Below are 18,892 nucleotides of genomic sequence, written 5' to 3' on the forward strand. Positions count from 1 at the left end.
GAAAAAAATGAGACCGGCTGGAGCCTACTCGGCTGCTCCTGCCTTTGGGTGGCTCCGGCCGACTGGTCCTGTGGTCCATATTCCTTGCAAACGACACCTCTTCGTACTAATTTTCGTCGCATACGAACAACCAGACAAAAGAAGAAAGAAGACGGGGGGCAGTACTCGACTTTTAATTTGTGATCGTATATTTCAGGACACAAGTGTTTCATATGGTGTCCACATTTTTATATTATATATATATATATTTGAGGCTACAATGCATTCTCGAGTACATTATATCCTTACACTCATCCTTTAATCTTACACATACACAAGAAACGACTTTGCTCAACACTTGCAGTTCCACCTACTTCACACAGGTTGTCGAACCTTTTTTGTTTCAAATTTTAGATTGATTCTTGGACCCTTTTCAGTTATGTTCACTAATTCAGTTAATTTTAGTATCTTAGCTCATCTATTCGAGCATACTACTTAAGTTTTATTTGGCCTGATATTTTGATCATGCATATGGAGTTAGCGTTAGTGTATGTCACATCGGTTTGCCATTCCTTTGAAGTTAGATGAGAAGATGGTTCTTGATTATCTTGGTCCTGTGCGGTGTTTCTTTTAGTGTCATTAGCAAGATTGTTAGTTTTCAAATACGTGGATCAGCTTATTTATTATTGTTATTGTTTTTGTTTTTGACAGTGCTTAATTGTATTGTTGATTCTATGACATATAAAGCCATTGAATATTGATTTGGAAAAGAAAGACAACCGGAAGCTCATTTTGCGATGATTGGCGTAAATTACTTTTGACTGTGTCAGAATAATAAAAGGAATTTGGTGTGTTCGAACCATCTGTGATTCATAATCTTGGAACCTCTGCTGGTACTATGAATGAGAAACGTGACGTGCACGTACCTTCACTGCATGGGGAAAATTTTGGGAATCAAATTGACAATAGTTGGATGGAATTTCAGTTAGACAATAGCATGAAGGAAGGAATTCCAGCAGATTCTTCTATAGCTGAAACAATTGCAGCTAATGATTCAGCAGCAGATGTTGGAGCAGGCAAGGATTCAGTAAAGAGACTTTCAGTTGGATCAACTAGGTTATCTGAGGAATCTGTTGTTGGATCCGGACTCCTGAGGGTCTCTCAGGAGATAAAAGATGCTTTGGCAACACTGAAACAAACATTTGTTGTCTCCGATGCGACCAAGCCAGACTGCCCCATCATCTATGCCAGTAGTGGCTTTTTCACTGTGACTGGTTATTCCTCGAAAGAGGTCATTGGAAGGAATTGGTGAGTATTAGAGCTCTGGGATACTTTTTTTCTCTGTCACATACCATAATATTTTTGTAGCTATGATATGAAGTTCAAGTTTATCAAAGTTGTCCCATTGTGTAACATGGAAGCATTTTTGAACTTTTAGATTCATAATGGATCTTTCTAAAGAGGTTGGAGATGGTTATTTTTCTTTGTTCAGCCGCTTCTTGCAGGGACCTGATACAGACCAGAGTGAGGTAGAAAAAATAAGGAATGCAGTAAGAACAGGAACAAGCTATTGTGGGAGACTTCTAAACTATAAGAAGGATGGCACTCCTTTCTGGAATATGCTGACAGTCACTCCAATCAAAGACGATGTAGGAAAGACCATACAATTTATTGGGTAACTTTTCCTCTCTTCGCTTGTTCAAGTGGAATCCTGATAGTCATTAGTTCATTTTAATAGAAAATCTAGTTATCCGACAATAGAAAGTATGAATACTGTGATTTCATTCGAGCCTCAATGCACAATTTTTTTATAAAAGTTGAGTTAAAAATGAGGGGAAGATTATTAAATTCTGCTTGATCATGCATGGCTCATAATCCTAAGTCCTGTGTATCAAAATATTCTTAAGATTATTGAGGTTGTAAGTTGTTACCATCCTACTGAATGATATATGATATTTCTAATTTACTGTACATTGTCATCTCACTGTGATGTTGATGAAATTGTTTGCATGGGTTTGATGAACATAAAGATATTTGAACCTTTGACATTGTTGAAGTGAAAAATGTATGTTTTTTCCTTATGCTTAAAGTTCATACATACATACAGTAATAGAAAACTATAGACGGTGTATAGAAACATGCCCGTGATTTACACCTGGAAGGTATTTTGAGTCCAGGTCAATCGACTTCATATCAAGTAGAGCAAAGAAGCGTCATTTTCATGACTAATTCCATTTTCTTCAATATCCAATTTTAAGTTCTGGTCCAAGTATTTTTGATGTTATGTAAATGGGGGTTGAAGCTAATGATCATAAATTTGAAACCATTGTCCATTCTCCTTGTCTGTCAGGGCTTGTTATTGGCTGATATCATCCCCTGAATTTGTTTATTTTAAAGTTTTTCACGAAATATGAAGTCAATGTTATATATCAACCTAACGTGTAAGCAGCATTTTCTTGTACTTGATGTTTTGGTAATGTGAACAATTTCTCCCAATCTGATTTATGTATATACATATTGCACTTGTTGGCAGAATGCAGGTTGAAGTCAGCAAGTACACAGAAGGGATGAATGATAGAGCATTACGGCCAAATGGATTGTCAAGGTCATTAATTCGATATGATGGTAAGTAGACCTACTGAGCCTATTCCCACTCATAACCAAGTCTTGTTTGGAATCTGACTTGATTAACTTGTTTCAGCTCGTCAAAAAGAAGAGGCTTTAGGTTCTATCACAGAGGTGGTACAAACCCTTAGGCATCCAAAATCCCATGTAACACTTGAGAGTCATGATACCATGACTAAGAGTGAACATATTGGGCTAGCAGGATTGTTGGATAATAAAGGTACCCCCGGGAGACTAACCCCTCCCCTAGATACAACAAGTAAGTCACATCGTGCAGATTTCCGTTCAGACACATGCCAAAAGTCCAGAAAATCTGTACGCTTTTCATTTATGGGGCGAGTACTGATCTCTTTCTCTCGGCTTTTCAACTTTTCTCCTATAATCTGCTATTGCATGTTCTTAGTCCAGACTCCAGATATGATGTGAAGGAAAAAATAAGTCGTTTTTTGTTTATATTTCTGGGAAATGTTTTTATTTCTTGAAAATATAATCAAACAAACACTATTTATTTCTTTTTCCAAAATACATTTTCACATCACTTTCATAATCCCCTCTACAATCATCATTTGTTAAATAAAAACTTTTGTCACCCCTGAAAATAGTTCTAAAATTATATTGTTGTATTCTAACTCAATATAATATATTTTCAAATTTATAATGTTAAATACCTATATCTAACATCTTATGAGACGACACATATGTTGATAGAAAATGTTTTCTTCCTAAAACATAACTTAACAGACGATCTCCAATTCAACATTTGAAATACATTTCCAGAAATATTGTCATTAATACCGGAAAGATAACAAAAGAACCTAGAGTCCGTGGACATTGTAAATGTGGAATAGAGAAGTGGAGATGGTACCGAAAATGGGATTGCCAATGACCCGAGACAATTGAACACTCTTTTGCCTTGAACTTTCAAACTTAAGAGTTGGAATTTTGACAACTACTGAATCATGTGGTAACCTGAAACTTTAAGCTCCAGTGAGTAACACAAGTTGTTCTCACTAATATTTCTATCCACTCAAGTTTTATAAATTTGCTTTAGTCTGAGAACCTTTGTTTCTATCAAAATACAGGGGCTATTTTTTACTGGAAGATGTTGAACCTTCGATTTTGATAAAAATCAAAAGGCTCTACTTGTTATGGGCTTTCCAATTTGTTTCACAATAAATCTGTTTGAATGCTGGTTACCTTGGTAACCGTCTGAAACTGTTGGATGAGTTGATTCAATTATCTCTGGTAACCTACTCCCAAAATCTGTTTGAATGATGTTAACTTGGTAAGCTGCATCCGGAACAGTAGGATGGCTGGATTGTATCATTCAATTCTATTAAACTATTGCATGATTGCTGCAGGTTCAAAAATAGGTCTGTACGCCATGCTACCAGTGAATATCCACGAGTTATTGAACCAGAGATCCTGATGATGACAGATGAAGAAAGGAGAGACAGTTGGGAACAAGCTGAAAGAGAAAGGGATATACGTCAAGGCATTGACCTAGCAACAACTTTAGAACGTATTGAAAAGAATTTTGTGATAACGGATCCTAGGCTTCCTGATAACCCAATCGTGAGAGCAACTATATAGTCATAATAGCGCATGAATTGTCTTCATTGTCACATTTTTTTCTAAATACAAAGTTGAAATCGTATGCAGTAAATCACTCTTCAGTTTCTAGATAAAATTCTTTTTCTTTGTTTTCTTGTTTGAAATATTAATATTTGAAGATACACTGCAGGATAATATCATAATACAGTTCTTGACTTGCAGATATTTGCATCAGATAGCTTCCTTGAATTGACAGAATATTCACGTGAAGAAATTTTGGGAAGGAATTGCAGGTATGAATATTAATCATCCAATGTTGGTGTTTGAATGTTAGTTTGACATTCCACGTGATACTGACATCCTTAGGAACTTGTAATTTGGATCACTGGATTAAGCGAGCTAGCTTTCAATGACGAGATGTAACCATAGATTGAGCAAGATAGTTATATGTTCCTGTATATTTTTGTGTGCCTCCTTCCTACTGTGTTCCTCAACTACAGATTTAAATGGCATTGATTAATCTCGCTATTCATCCATGGTTTATTGTATGGAATGACATAGAAGACACATAGATTGAGCAAGAAAGTTACTGTGTTCTTCAACTACAGATTTAAATGGGATTGATTCATCTTGCTATTCATCCATGGTTTATTGTATGGAATGACATAGAAGGCAGAATGTTTTTAAAACTATAGACATTCTGACTATGTATTCTGCATATTCTGCAGACTATTCATCTATAGGAGTCATGCTTTTCTCTTTCATTATGTCTAAATCACTTCCAGCTTTCCTAATGTTGTTGAAAAATGTGTTTCAGGTTTCTTCAGGGACCTGAAACTGATCGAGCAACTGTTTCAAAGATAAGGGATGCCATCAGGGACCAAAGGGATATTACAGTTCAGTTGATTAATTACACAAAATATGGTTCGTTTAGCTCTCGATATTATTAAATAGACTCGCTAGACATCTTGTTCTTCGTTAAAGTCTCACCTTAAACTTGTCATTTATTAATCATTAAAAAATTTCAGGGAAGAAATTCTGGAATTTATTTCATTTGCAACCTATGCGTGATCAGAAGGTGGAATTTCCATTTGAATCAAGCTTTTTTGTGACGTACAGTTGAGAAGTTTGTTTACTTGATATTTGTTGGCATGACAGGGTGAACTGCAATATTTTATTGGTGTCCAACTAGATGGAAGTGATCATGTGGAACCCTTGAAGAACCGCCTCTCCGAGGGAACTGAGCAACAGGGCACTAAGTTGGTATATCTGTTGCTGTAATTTTAGTTTTATTCTCCTTTAACTAATCTACACTCTGATTATATTATCCAAATACAGAAATTAAGAGAGTGCTAGCAAAAATTTATGATTTTAAAGAAGTTATTAATTTTATAGATTGTGAATAAGTGAGAACAATGAGAAGTAGATTGTATTTGAAAATAAAAAGTGAAATGCTGAATTTTTTTTAAGATAGAGCGTTTGATAAATAAGTGATTTTTTAAGTTCACGGTTTCATGCTTGAGTTAGAGGAATATAGAGATCGAACCGTTATCGGTCTCAGATTTGTATAGGAATTGGGGTCTAGTGTTATGTTAATCTATTTTAACTATGGATCTCACTTCGTTTTGCGTGGACCTTTGGTATGCTTTTTTTAGTTCATATTTTTTATCAATATAATATTGTTTATTATATACGAAAAAATAAATAAGTGATTCTAATACTAGTTTTTTAATAACATAAAAAAAAATTAGAGTGCTTGCAAATATAGGGTTTGATGGTGTATTGTAAACATGAATATAAAAGTTAATTTTGGATTAGTGAAAAATATTGGTGTAAGAATGTCCAGAAAAATTTCCATTTATTTACCAAAATATCATAAGAATCAGCATGGGACCAACATTTGGATTTGAATTAAAATGAGCAGAAGCAGAAATTACAGGTAAGAAACACTAAAAAAAACTGATTTTTGTTATTGAAAAGTGAATAGAGATTGCAGACACTCCCTAAAAAGGCAAAACTAGTGGCCTTCATCTTGGACTCCAAAGGAAATTCAAGATTATTGATGTCAATGTGTTATGTTCCACCTGCCTTAGAAGAAATTATTTTTAATTCTAGGAAGTTGATTTAAAGCTTTCTAAAATCTGCCTAAACTTAACACGTTCTTGTTGATCATGCTACCATCATGCTACCAAAATTGTGCCATAAAATTATAATTACATAGGAGAGTGTGAAACAGGCTTTGCAAATATCAATCTTGGAACTGATACACAAATGAAGTATTACGTAATGCAAGTATTTTTAGGTACCCTAACATCATGATTCCCGAATCATTGTGGAAGATAGAATGGTAGAGGCGATGTTAAATGACCTATTCTATCATTCTGACATAAAAATGATAAAGCAAGCATAAGTTTTGCAAGAAATATCCTTTGCCTTTACTCTTATGTTCTCTGATTAATCTTTTGTTAACATTCAATTTAGTTCCTCCAGTTCAAGTTAATTATTATGGACTGAATTTTCTTTACCAGGTCAAATCTACAGCAGAAAATGTTGATGAAGCTGTTCGAGAACTTCCTGATGCCAACTTGGTAAGGTATTCCTTTCTTTCTATCCTTGAAGTGCCTCCAATGATTAACCTTCATATTAACATCCGTACATGTTTAATGCATTTCGATGTGAATACGTGGAAAATAAGGCTTTTAATACTGCGAATAACATATTAATGTTAGGATGTTGAGATTGTTGACAAAATGCTATGAAAGACAATGTCTCATTCTCTTCTTGCTAATGCAAATATCTTATGTCAATTTCAGAGACCACAAGACCTGTGGGCTGTACATTCTCAACCTGTACTTCCAAAGCCCCATAAAAAAAATAGTGTTGAATGGGCATCGATAAGAAAGGTATAACAATGTGAACTTGAATTCAAGCAAATCTGGAGATGTTTTCTTCAGGCTTCCATGCGAAGAACTAGAATATCACTGTCCCAAAAGTTTATAATGTCGGAAGTTGGTGATAAAAAAATTTATATTTCATCATATTTAATGCATGGGCCGAAGACCCGATAATGAAGGCCATAAGTTAGTATCCATAGGGGACATGTTGGTGGGTTTTGTACAACGAAATCCTCTGAAAGCATACATGACCAAATGATGGAAATATTTGATGGGAGTGCGGCTGTAATCGGACTATTATCATGATACCAAGACAAATTTTAAACTTCACAAAGAACGAAGACCATTAATTAACATAAATCAAGATTTATGTGGTTTGGTTACTTGGCCTACATCCACTGTCATATGACCAAATAACTTGATTTATGTGGTTTGGTTACTTGGCCTACATCCACTGTCATATGACCAAATAACTAGCTCTTATTCTCTTAAGAATATTGAAAACAATTATGTCTTTATGTTGGGTGGAATGCATAATCTGTTTATAAAAACTGAGGAAATTTCTCAAACTAAATCAAATTAAGATCATACCATATATTTTCTCTCCAAGAATAGATGGTGAGGAATGAAGTTTAAATGTTGAATTAATTAGGTGAAGCCAAGATGATATAGTTATTTGTTTATTGTCTGTTAGCAAGTATCTTACTTCTATTTTTCATTTTTATAGATCACTGGATCTGGTGAAACTATTGGATTGAATCACTTCAAACCAATACGTCCTTTGGGATGTGGCGACACTGGAAGGTGATACAACAGAAATTAATTTATGAACTGTTTTATTAATCATGAATACAGCCAGTTTTCAGCACTTACACTTAGATAATGCACGACTCTCCTTATTAAGTTGGGACTAATAAATGTTAGGAGGGCTCGTGTAGCTTATATCTTGGTTGCTTAAGTGTTGGCTTTTTGTTATATATGACATCCTGATGAGATATTGTGTGTATCTTATTATCCTTGTCGCCTAGGAATTTGCATTTTGCCATTTATGGTAGCAAATTTAGTAGGCACATTCGATGCTAATAACAAGTAATAAGTAACTTTGTCTACATGAGGATGCTATGGGAGCTTTTCAATGCATAGGAATTTGCATTTTGTTACTTATGGTAACAATTTTATAAGCCAAATCGATGCAGGTGTCTACTTAATCTGAGTATGATATGGGAAAATCTCTAAATAATAACCATGGAAAATATTTCATAACTTTCAAACTATATAATGCAGTTGGTTAACATGTGCTGATTGTTATTGAATTGCATATTATCAACAAACAATTTATTCGTCTTTGATAAAAAAAATCCTTTATTCAATAGTTCTTCCTGTATCCATCTTCGATTGAATTGAATTCTTCACTTATGCAAACACAAATGTCTTTTTTTTTTTGCAGTGTTCATTTGGTGGAACTAATAGGTAGTGGTCAACTATTTGCTATGAAGGCAATGGATAAATCCATGATGCTTAATCGTAATAAGGTATAGGTGTGGGGACCTTGGGTTCTCGCCCGTATTATCATGCTGTTTGATTTAATTTATTTAATGATTGGTGAAGGCTTTTTGAAATTTTCATTAACATAGGCCCAAAATCATGACAGTCATCTTATGATTACTACTAATAATAATAATATTGTAATAACGAAAGCTAAATTAAATATCATAGTCAATTATATAAATTAATGCAAGCATACATCTCATAATATGATTATACATATATAATACTTGGGATATATTTGAATAATCTGAAAGTTCTGGGACTATAGTATAGAATGAGAGTACAAGGATCTGAGAGTACGAACTCGACCTTGATCTCCTCTATAGGTCCTTTCTTCGGTGTCTTGGGTCCTCAACTCACATGTTATGATTTACATACTAAAAAAAGAGGCCCCCAAAGATGGAGTTGACCATGATAAAAACGACGAAGTACTATATAAGAGGTAATATGAAATGCTAAACAATACGTGTCGTAAAGGTACAACAACAAACACAGTCTGAAGATATTGGATTCCAGTAAATGATATGGTGCTTGAGCATATATCACACTCAACAAAATACAAGGGCTGGCCTCAACACTATAATGTCCACTCATCCGGCAGACTATTACCGTGTACCAGATGGCTCGTCGAACCGGGATCAAATATCCACTATGCCTGGTTGACCACCATACATATCACTGACCATTCATATTCCGCACAATCCCTTATACATGTCCTATCATTTATTGGTGCATTATACACAAGCTTTTGTTACCAAAACATATTTTAATTTTCATGCACCAATAAGGAACCTATTCCCCTTTAATGTGAAAACAATATGTAGTCCTTGTTTAACTATATAATGTCGATACAATATAAGAAATAACTAACAAATAAACAAAGCAAATATGTCGGTTGTAGGTTTTCTAAAATACTTGATTTTTTGTGCAAATAGTGTGAAGCATCACTTCAAAGGTTGTACAAAATAGTCTAGAAGCTTAAAGACCGATACAACCATAGTCGTCAATTAAAAGTCGAGGAACAAATGAGAATTTTATATCAAAAAGGAGTACCTAACACAAGGTAATTCAAATTCGTAAGTTTTTCATGAATGTAAAAGAATTTTTTGGGCTTAAATTTAGAAAGGAAGAGGAAAAGAGGTGGTATGATACCTTGGTCTTAGTTTTCCAGAGCATTTTTTGTTGGAGGATGGAGATAAATACTAGTAGTTATCGACCACAAGTTCCATACATGACTCCATGTATTCCAAAACTTAGTTGTCCACAAAATGCTGCTACAGGATTGTGGCATTTCAGTATAGGGATGGATATATTAGTGGTGTTTAACTACGGTCTGGTTCGGTTTTAAATAAAAATTCGACCCAAATATATTTTATGGTTTTATAAAATTTCAAATTAAACCTAACCATAAATTATTTATAACCAAACCATAAATTTCGGTTTGGTCTGCTTTGGATGACTAATTTTAAGTTTTGAATTTCACAGTGAATTAGTACGTGCGATATTGTAATTTGGAAAAAGTAATAACTGACACTTAATAGAAATCGAGTGAACATTTATTTGATCGCTGACTAAAATAATTAAAATTTAAATATCATAAATTAAATTAAATAGGTTGGTTATAGAATTTTGCAATTTATAAGAAAAACTAAACATTTAGGGACATGATTATGTGTATTTGGGATAAAGTCAGCGATGAATAAATTCTCAATACAATTGGACTGTTTACACCGTTTATTAATAATATAATACAAGCTAAAAATCAAATAAAATATTTTGTATTTGAGAAATACCAAACTAAATTAACAAAATTTATTACATATTTTTTATATTAATGTAATCGATTTGGTTCGGTTTATTTTTTATCTAAACCTTGAACCACGCCAAAGTTTTTGGTTTGACTAATTTTAAAACCAATTCAAACTGTGATTGACTGAAAATCAATCCAACCATGCTGTTTGGTTTGGTTTGGTTTGGTTTTACAGTTTGGTTAGGTTTTTTAACACCAATAGGATATATGCCTGCTGAAGAGGTTACTGTTCATACCACACACAGACAAAGACTGTGTGCATGGGTTTGTGCATTGCAAAACATATAAATCTCTTAAATACTACATGGATCCATGGCTACTTCGTACCCCAGTCAGTGGGTAATCCAGAAGCTACTGACATGCACTTGTAAAATGCCACCATGGATCCATGTTATGTCCATGAACAGGTCCGTGGTCAATACAAGGAGTGCATGGCATATAGCGTGGAAGAGTGAGAGGTCCATGCATATTAAAGTTTGAGGGTACAGAGATCTGGCACGTTTTCGTGCTTGAGTCCGTGTCCTAACTTATTATTTCTTCGAATTTTGAACTTAACACATTTAAAATGGATTTGAGATGAAACGTTCTTGGGGCATCACAATATATGTCATTGGTTTGCAATTCATTCCTCGTTAAACTTTTTCTTGAGTTGAACCACATTTTAATTCCATTTGACACATGGGTCCTAGTTTAGTTTGCTTGTCCGCACGGACCAACATCTTCTTACTACACCGAAGTGAAGTATGAATTCAGAGTGCATAATGTTTGAAGATATTAGAAACTTCAGAGAGAATTGAGTAGCATTGTTGCCACGAATACCTTTTTGAGTTCCCAAGTAGGCAATTTACTGCATAATGTAAACAGATGTAACACCAATAAGATAATATCAAACTTGAAATCTAGCAAGCTTATTAGAAAATCAAAATCTCTAATTAAGAACGGAATTTTTAGGAACTAAATCAAAAGTTAGTGTCTTCATTTGTTACATTTGATGGTAAGAGTAACAATGTTTCATGAATGAACTTGTTATGATCAAGTCAAATATACTCAAGGATAAACAGTTAGATTTCATGAGCACAAAAGGGGGTGATCCTTTTGTTTGTAATTACAATCAATCTGGACTGTGGTCTTAAATTTGTGCAGGTTCATCGAGCGTGCGTTGAAAGAGAAATTATCTCACTCTTGGATCATCCACTTCTTCCCACTTTGTACACCTCTTTTCAGGTTCTCCCTTTTAGAAACTTGATTGACCATGTGTTATTTACTTTATGGTGAAGTGACGTAGGCATGAACAGTAAAATGTGTGGAATGCAAGAATTCGAAGCTATTTTTTGTTTCATCTCCGACATAAATCGCGATTTTGAAATTGTATTGGGAAATGTGATGCATATTTTTTTTTGTTTTTAAAATGAAACATTTTTAACTTTAGATATCAAACCATACATATATATATATATATATATATATAGAAAATAATTATTGTTTAGGAAAATGGAAAAGGCAGTGAAAATGTACGCTGGGAAATGAATTGAGAATGAGATGAAACATGTTATTCTTACCTTTGGAAAGCGAGAATGATTTTTTAAAATAAAACTGAACAGAGCCAATAGTTCTTGCTCTCCCTAGATTTAGGAAGTGTATAGAATTCTAAAAAGTCCCAGACAGTATGGGTCCTGTGTCTGTAGAGTCTGCCATTAGAGGATTAAAATACATTTATGGGCTTTTATCATGAATCGAGAGTTCGGTCAGCTGATTGCATTGACTTCAGATATACATGTATTATATAGTTCATCACAAAATTTTCATTTTGTGAAATTTTACTAAGCCTTCAATACATATTAGAGTGCCATGTTGTAAATCAAATACTGCCAAGCTAACACGTGCCAGATTGAGCTCGTTTCTAGTATATCTTGGAGAATGATATTAGATATGTGGAAAAACCCTTACATTTTTTGCTTATCCTTAAATAATAAATCCATGTTAGAAAAATGGTACGTCGATAGCTTCTTTAGTTTCTTAAGAATCAAAAGCAGGCAAAGTACTCAAAGTTCCATCAAGCTGTGCAATGTCATTATATAACAGATGCAGCTAACTGTTTTAAACTAACTCAATGAATTTTTGTGTAATTTGTGCTAGCTGAAAAGGCCTGGTATATGTTCTCTCTCTAACATGCCTTTTGTCACTTTATCTCTTTAATTTGATTTTACTCATAATTTTTTTTTATTCTTTACATTCTAACATGATATCTATTTTTTGTCCAGACACCTACACATGTTTGTTTGATAACAGATTTTTATCCCGGAGGAGAGTTATTTGCACTGCTTGACAAACAACCCTTGAAAATCTTAAACGAGGACTCAGCCAGGTAGTTGGTTAAATGCTTAGTTTGAAATTTACAGATGATGATTGAAATTCTTTAATATGTTTGGCACATACCTACATAGAAATGAATTAAAACTTCATTTATGTCATATTAAAAAATTCAGATTTATTTGTGGTCGTTTTTGTGGAAGAGATCAATATGGACTTGGCCCTATGGAATTGCATACTAGTATAATACTAGTAAGTTGGCTTGCATACACTATGTCTATCTTATAGAGCTACCATGGATTATAATGAGCACAAATTTTCCAGTACACTCTTTCATAAATGTCATAGCACGTAGGTCTAATGCATATTAGAATATTGAAAGTATTTTAATGTGAGTTGAAGGATGCTGAAAGTTGTATATAAAATTCTCCAGGTTTTATGCAGCAGAGGTCGTCATTGGCTTGGAATATCTTCACTGTTTAGGTATCTCGAGTTGTTGACAAATTTATAAATACAATGCATTTTTTGGATGAAGAAGTGTGAACCATGTATGCCAGAATTCGTCCAGGTCCTACAGTCTTGCTAAGTCCCATCTTTCAACTGGTATTCATAGATAGTTCAAGTTCTTTAGTCCTGTCACCTCCTATCTTTGAGTTCTTCCACGTTTTCTATATCAGATCACATTCCTATTTACCAAATATATGTTGTTTTACTTTCGAAGACTATCACACTGTATTACCATTAACAAACATTGAGGTTACTTTTACCTAGTTCAAGTGGCTGGTATAAGACATGTTAGTTGAGGGGCATGTGACGTTTCTGCTTGAACATTGATTGTAGATATTCATTTGATTTTTCTATGTGGACCATTGCAGGTATAATTTATCGGGATCTGAAACCAGAAAATCTTCTTCTTCAGAAGGATGGACATATTGTGTTAGCTGACTTCGATCTATCATTTAAGACAACATGCAAACCACAAGTATGCATACTATTAGTTTCTCTTGGATGATTCGTAATTGCTTCTCTTGTTGGAACATTATTTTTCTGATTATTTATGACTACAATTTTCCATTTTGTAACATTCTTAAAATGCTCCACTGATCCTGAACTGATTGAGTTTCTCCCACACCTTTGATTGCATTTGAATCTCCATCGGTCTTCCAAGGATACTTCGTTCTGGAGGAAAGTAGAAAAGCTTTTTACCAGTTTATAGCTTTTATCTTCTGTAGTTGAGCATGGGGTTATACAAGGGTAAAACCTATTTAAAACAAGAAACACCTGGACCTTTTTTCATGTGATCATAACCACTCTCTAAATGCACTGTGTGAGGATATGAGGTATACTGTTATAATTTGTTCTTTATCTCGGGAACCATGTTCCTATTAAATTCGAAAATCGAGTTGAGTTATTTTGTACTAAAATCTTATTACTTCCAGGTCATAAAGCATCCTCCCCCGCAGAAGAGAAGCTCTAGGAAACAACCTCCTCCAATATTTTTTGCAGAACCAAGTACTCAATCAAATTCTTTTGTTGGAACTGAAGAATACATTGCTCCAGTATGGGCTTTTCTGTGTTCTGATTTTATCTGCTCATTATCTTAATGCATTGGCTTGCATAGAAATTTTGTTATAATCGTGGCTAGTTTATGTTATTTCCCATAGTAGTTATTGCCTACTAAGAATGACCTTAACTGACTTCAAAGTTCAAAGATTTCGATTTGATCAAAGTACATGGCACAAATTGATTTATACATTTCAGGCAAGATCATAATGTATATTCTTCAATAATGAGCGGAGCTACCATATAGTACAAGTACTCCTGTTCAGTATTTAGGTGAAATAGTAAGTGCAACGTCTTAAACATGCAAATTCTATCTGATCAATGACCACTTCTAGGTGTCTACTTCTAGATATTCAATTTTATTAGTAGAATGGTGTGTTAAGATTTACTTCATAACAAGCCTCAACTTGTTTGTTTTATAGGCATACATCTCTTTCTTCCTTCTGAGAAACATAATTAGGGCATTGATCATATTCTGTGGAACCAAGCAAGGGACTAAATGTGCAATTCATTAGGACCTCCTAGTCATGAACTTGAAGTTAGTTTATGCTTCATATGTTTTTTTCTTCGTTTTGGCATCGATCATCATTGAGTATGAGATCACAAAATGGCATTGTCTGATGAGGGTTCTTCATGATTTTATACAATGATATATAAAGGCTATCCAATTTTGGTTTACATCCTATCGAAATGCATCTGATCACAACTCTTTTGGATGATTTGTTTTGGACTGTAGACAAAACCAGCTACAAGATTTTAATTTTGTCGATTTGACTTTCTCGATAGCCTTCCTTTCTCCAGAGAAATGTTATGTTCATCATCATTTTTTTCCAATTTTTTAACATTTGACAAATTTTCTTGAAAATATATTTTTTCCTTTGTTAACAAGTTTTAGGTGTTAACAAGTTTTAGGTTTCGTAAATTTTTTCATTGCATTTGATGCAAAAATACGGATAATCAATATCATGGGAAGCATTTACTGTGCTTCCAATCTCCATACTCATTGTGCTTTTCACTTGATTGCAGGAAATCATTACAGGCTTAGGTCATAGTAGTGCTATAGATTGGTGGACCCTTGGTAAGCATGTGAAAGTGAATGATTTCTGAATTATTCATTCACGGTAACAGATAGATGAGAAACTTATTGGAATAATGTCACAATCCTTTCACACAATCTTCGTTCTGATTGACGACCAAAAGGATATGCTAATTCTCTTCAATTTAATTTGACTATAAATGGAATTAAATATCAACTATTGGTGACAGCAACTTTATTTTTGGACTGAGAAACATGATCCTTGTGTGTAATGAAGCTGCATCTGTACAATATTAACTAGTACTTTTGGTGAAAACAACATTTTCTGATATCCTGTCTTAGAAAAAATGATTTATCGCAGTGTATGTATGTAATTCAGTTCGAAAACTTGTAGAGTTTCCAGAGATTATGGTTGCATTTAGATCGATGGAATGTATTTTTGTTGTTTTAGATAAACAAAACCATAAACTTCAAATCCACCTCTTGTATATTTATATACTGTTTTATTTTAATTAGGATGGAGAGTCATTTGAAATTCATTCTACTTTGTGTAACTAATATATATATAAATGAGATATGGATTTAAGATTTCATCTATTGATTCATTGTTAACAATAAAACTACAATCGAAATCCATGTATTTCAAATTCATCTCCCCAAATGCACTCTTAAAGGACATTGGGAATTGAGTGTCTAGAGAAGCAGTTTTTTCTGGAGTGTGGCAAGAGAGGCAATATTTTTTTGGAGTGTGGCAGTCAATTATATCTTTTGGTCAATCTAACTAGAACGAAACATCATGATTTTCGACGATACAAAAGAATTAGTGAAAGAATGTTGGAAAAATATCAGATTCAGGACTTTAGTTTGGATTAGGAAGCATTCATTATTTAATAATTTCTCGATATCAGATCTAGTTAGGGATTGGTTTATATGTTGTTGATATAATCAGAGTTTCAACTATCTTGTCTACCTTTTGTAACTTTTTCTTTTATTTTGCTAATATGATATCGTTTCTCATAATAAAAGTGGCTAGATTTATAAACATTTAGAGCTAAATAATTTTTCAAGAAAATGTGAGTTTTTGCTCTTAATTCCTCCCAAAAAAATTCGTTCAACAAGTTATCTTCTGTATTTATCCAGGGCCAAGGCCATTATTTGATCTTTCTGATAGTTTCTGGCTCTCCTTTCTTGTCATCTCCATTATTTTCCTCCTGTTTCTACAACCTATTTGGATAGGTTTATAGAATTTGTCAACATGTCATATGCTATGGTATTATGCCATTGAAGAATTTATTCTATTGGATACGTTTTCCAAATTAGTTGACCTCCTCTAAAGAAATGTCCCTAATTTGTTTGAAAAATTGTAGGTTGCTTCATGATCTTTTTGGAACCACTTGGACTTAATTTTTTGAAAGAAGTTCATTTCCCTTTAGAACTTCACTGTAATGGTTGATTATGATACTAAGATATGCTTATTGCTGACCTCATAAAATATTTTTTACATTCAGGTATTTTGCTCTATGAAATGCTTTATGGGCGCACACCATTCAGAGGAAAGAACAGGCAGAAAACATTTGCCAACATCTTGCACAAAGACCTAACTTTCCCAAGTAGCATTCCGGTAATACTATAAACTGTACTGAGCACGATCCAAATGACAATTGAGCTGTTGGCGAGTAACTCTTGGGTTCTTATAGGTCTAATGGTTTATAAGTGGTTGTGGTAGTAAAATTAGTGAATTTTTGTTTGAATTCTGCAGAATGTAGTGCATTTTCCAAATGCAGTTCAGGTAGCCATCTCCTGATCTTTTGTGCATTGCATCAATAAGTTTTGGAGAAAAAAGAAAATGGCAGCTCCACTAAAAAAATGAGGATGTCGAGGACAGCTATGTTTGTTTTAAAGTATTTTCTTCTTTTGAATCATAGGCTTTCCCAGGAAACTAGTTAAGAGCGCTGAAATTGGTCTGGTGAGCGACTCAATAGATTTTAGATGTGATATTTATTTTTTTTAAATTAAATTTTTTTCTCGTTTTGGAGAGGAAGATCATGCATTGCTCTATAGCCTCTTGTTGGATTAGTTCCTGCTTTATGCTAGATATGAATACCAAAAGCACTCTGCAATGACCTGTATTTATTTCATTTCTTCGATGTTTGGCTTCCGTATATTTCAAAGCTGTGGAACATAACAATTTCACATTGAAAAGTAATATAATAAGATAGAATGAAATGTGCACATCATTTACAAAAAAGGCAAAGTGGTAATCTGGATATCGAATTACAGCTGCCAGAAAATCTGATATGTATGAGAGTCAAATAACTAGATTTGTATGCAAAACCGTACCCATTCTCGAAGTCGAAGTGAATAGGACAAATAATTGCAGGTGAGTCTTGCAGGAAGACAGTTGATTCATGCATTGTTAAATCGAGATCCAGATAGCCGTTTAGGATCAAATACTGGTGCAAATGAGATCAAGAAACATCCTTTCTTCAACGGAATAGATTGGCCTCTTATTCGCTGCATGGTAACAACTCCTCGTCATTTTGGCTTTTACTACCATGAATGAGTTTTAGATATATTAGCTATTAACTTAAATCAAAAGAATTTTGTTGCTGCGATTCTCTTTTTTCAAAGAGAGACCGAATTTGAACAATGAAAATTATATTTTTTGACCTCTTGATTTCAGTTTTTTATATGCATTTAGAAATTGGAAAGGGCACACATTTACACTACATGTAAAGATTCTTTTTTGAATCCTGCCTATCATTTGCTGTGAACAAACATTGATTACTGTTTATCACTTGTAGAGCCCGCCGCCTTTAGACGAGCCTCTTCAATTAATTGGAAAAGAATCAAATGCTAAGGAGGTTAGTTGGTCCGACGATGGAGTGCTTGTGCATCCCATGGATATTTTCTAAAGGCATCATTTTAAATGTTTATGTTGTCAAGTCTTCTTTGTGCTTTTGTGGAGACTAAATGATGTTGGGTGCTGAGAGTTTTCTACATTTTTAAGTAGATTTCAGGAAGCAAAGGTGTGTTGAGATTAAGCTCCAGTAAGTTGGTAATCTATTCTTACAAGAACAGGGGTACGATACGACATGTTTTTTTAAAAATGTAAACTGCAAGAGCTTTCTGAACTCAACGTTAATAGTGTATGGTTTCATGTATGCATGAAATCTTAGGTTATGCCATTTTCCCATGAAGACGAGACTGCAGCATGCTTAGTTCCATTTTCTGGAAATGATTTTCATCTGCAGTAAGACTAAATGGTAATATCTCATTTTCATTTTCTTTCCCCAGACTCATTCTTCAACCAGTAGATTATATTTTAAGATAATTTAAAGAATATTAGAAAACTTATAATACGTCTCATTCTTCAACCAGTAGATTATATTTTAAGATAATTTAAAGAATATTAGGAAACTTATAATACACTGGTTGAAGAATGAGTCTAGTGTATTATAATGTTTGACAAAAAGATTATATTTTCTCCAAACATCATAACCATCCATATATATATCATATTCTCTAATATAATATACAAAACACATCTGAAGATGTCTTATATATTACAAG

The 18,892-nt window shown here is 33.7% G+C and overlaps 1 protein-coding gene across 2 annotated transcripts; it reads left to right on the forward strand.

Moving 5' to 3' along the window:
• Nucleotides 1-228: 228 nt before the first annotated feature.
• Nucleotides 229-18,483, forward strand: LOC140987772 (phototropin-2-like). Of its 2 annotated transcripts, XM_073456429.1 has the most exons (23): nt 229-362; nt 691-1,287; nt 1,472-1,654; nt 2,513-2,604; nt 2,681-2,939; nt 3,966-4,179; nt 4,381-4,451; nt 4,976-5,082; nt 5,187-5,236; nt 5,317-5,421; nt 6,687-6,746; nt 6,972-7,061; nt 7,780-7,856; nt 8,500-8,584; nt 11,554-11,634; nt 12,672-12,775; nt 13,154-13,203; nt 13,596-13,702; nt 14,160-14,279; nt 15,310-15,361; nt 16,828-16,940; nt 17,700-17,840; nt 18,124-18,483. In XM_073456429.1, exons 2-23 carry the CDS (start codon nt 878-880, stop codon nt 18,232-18,234), a joined length of 2,682 nt encoding a protein of 893 aa, XP_073312530.1. In that variant the 5' UTR covers nt 229-362; nt 691-877; the 3' UTR covers nt 18,235-18,483. The 2 variants fall into 2 exon arrangements, with proteins under 2 accessions (XP_073312530.1, XP_073312531.1); XM_073456430.1 differs by lacking the exon at nt 6,972-7,061.
• The last annotated feature ends 409 nt before the right edge of the window (nt 18,484-18,892 follow it).

The sequence above is a fragment of the Primulina huaijiensis genome, chromosome 11, assembly GCF_012295235.1.
Source record: "Primulina huaijiensis isolate GDHJ02 chromosome 11, ASM1229523v2, whole genome shotgun sequence".
NCBI classification, from domain to species: Eukaryota; Viridiplantae; Streptophyta; class Magnoliopsida; order Lamiales; family Gesneriaceae; genus Primulina; species Primulina huaijiensis.

Excerpts from the sequence above, each read along its gene's own strand:
- LOC140987772 (XM_073456429.1), top strand. The coding sequence starts at position 878 with ATGAATGAGAAACGTGACGTGCACGTACCTTCACTGCATGGGGAAAAT. Across the intron at positions 4,180-4,380 it reads GGCTTCCTGATAACCCAATC|ATATTTGCATCAGATAGCTT; the intron begins GTGAGAGCAACT and ends CTTGACTTGCAG. Across the intron at positions 6,747-6,971 it reads AACTTCCTGATGCCAACTTG|AGACCACAAGACCTGTGGGC; the intron begins GTAAGGTATTCC and ends TGTCAATTTCAG.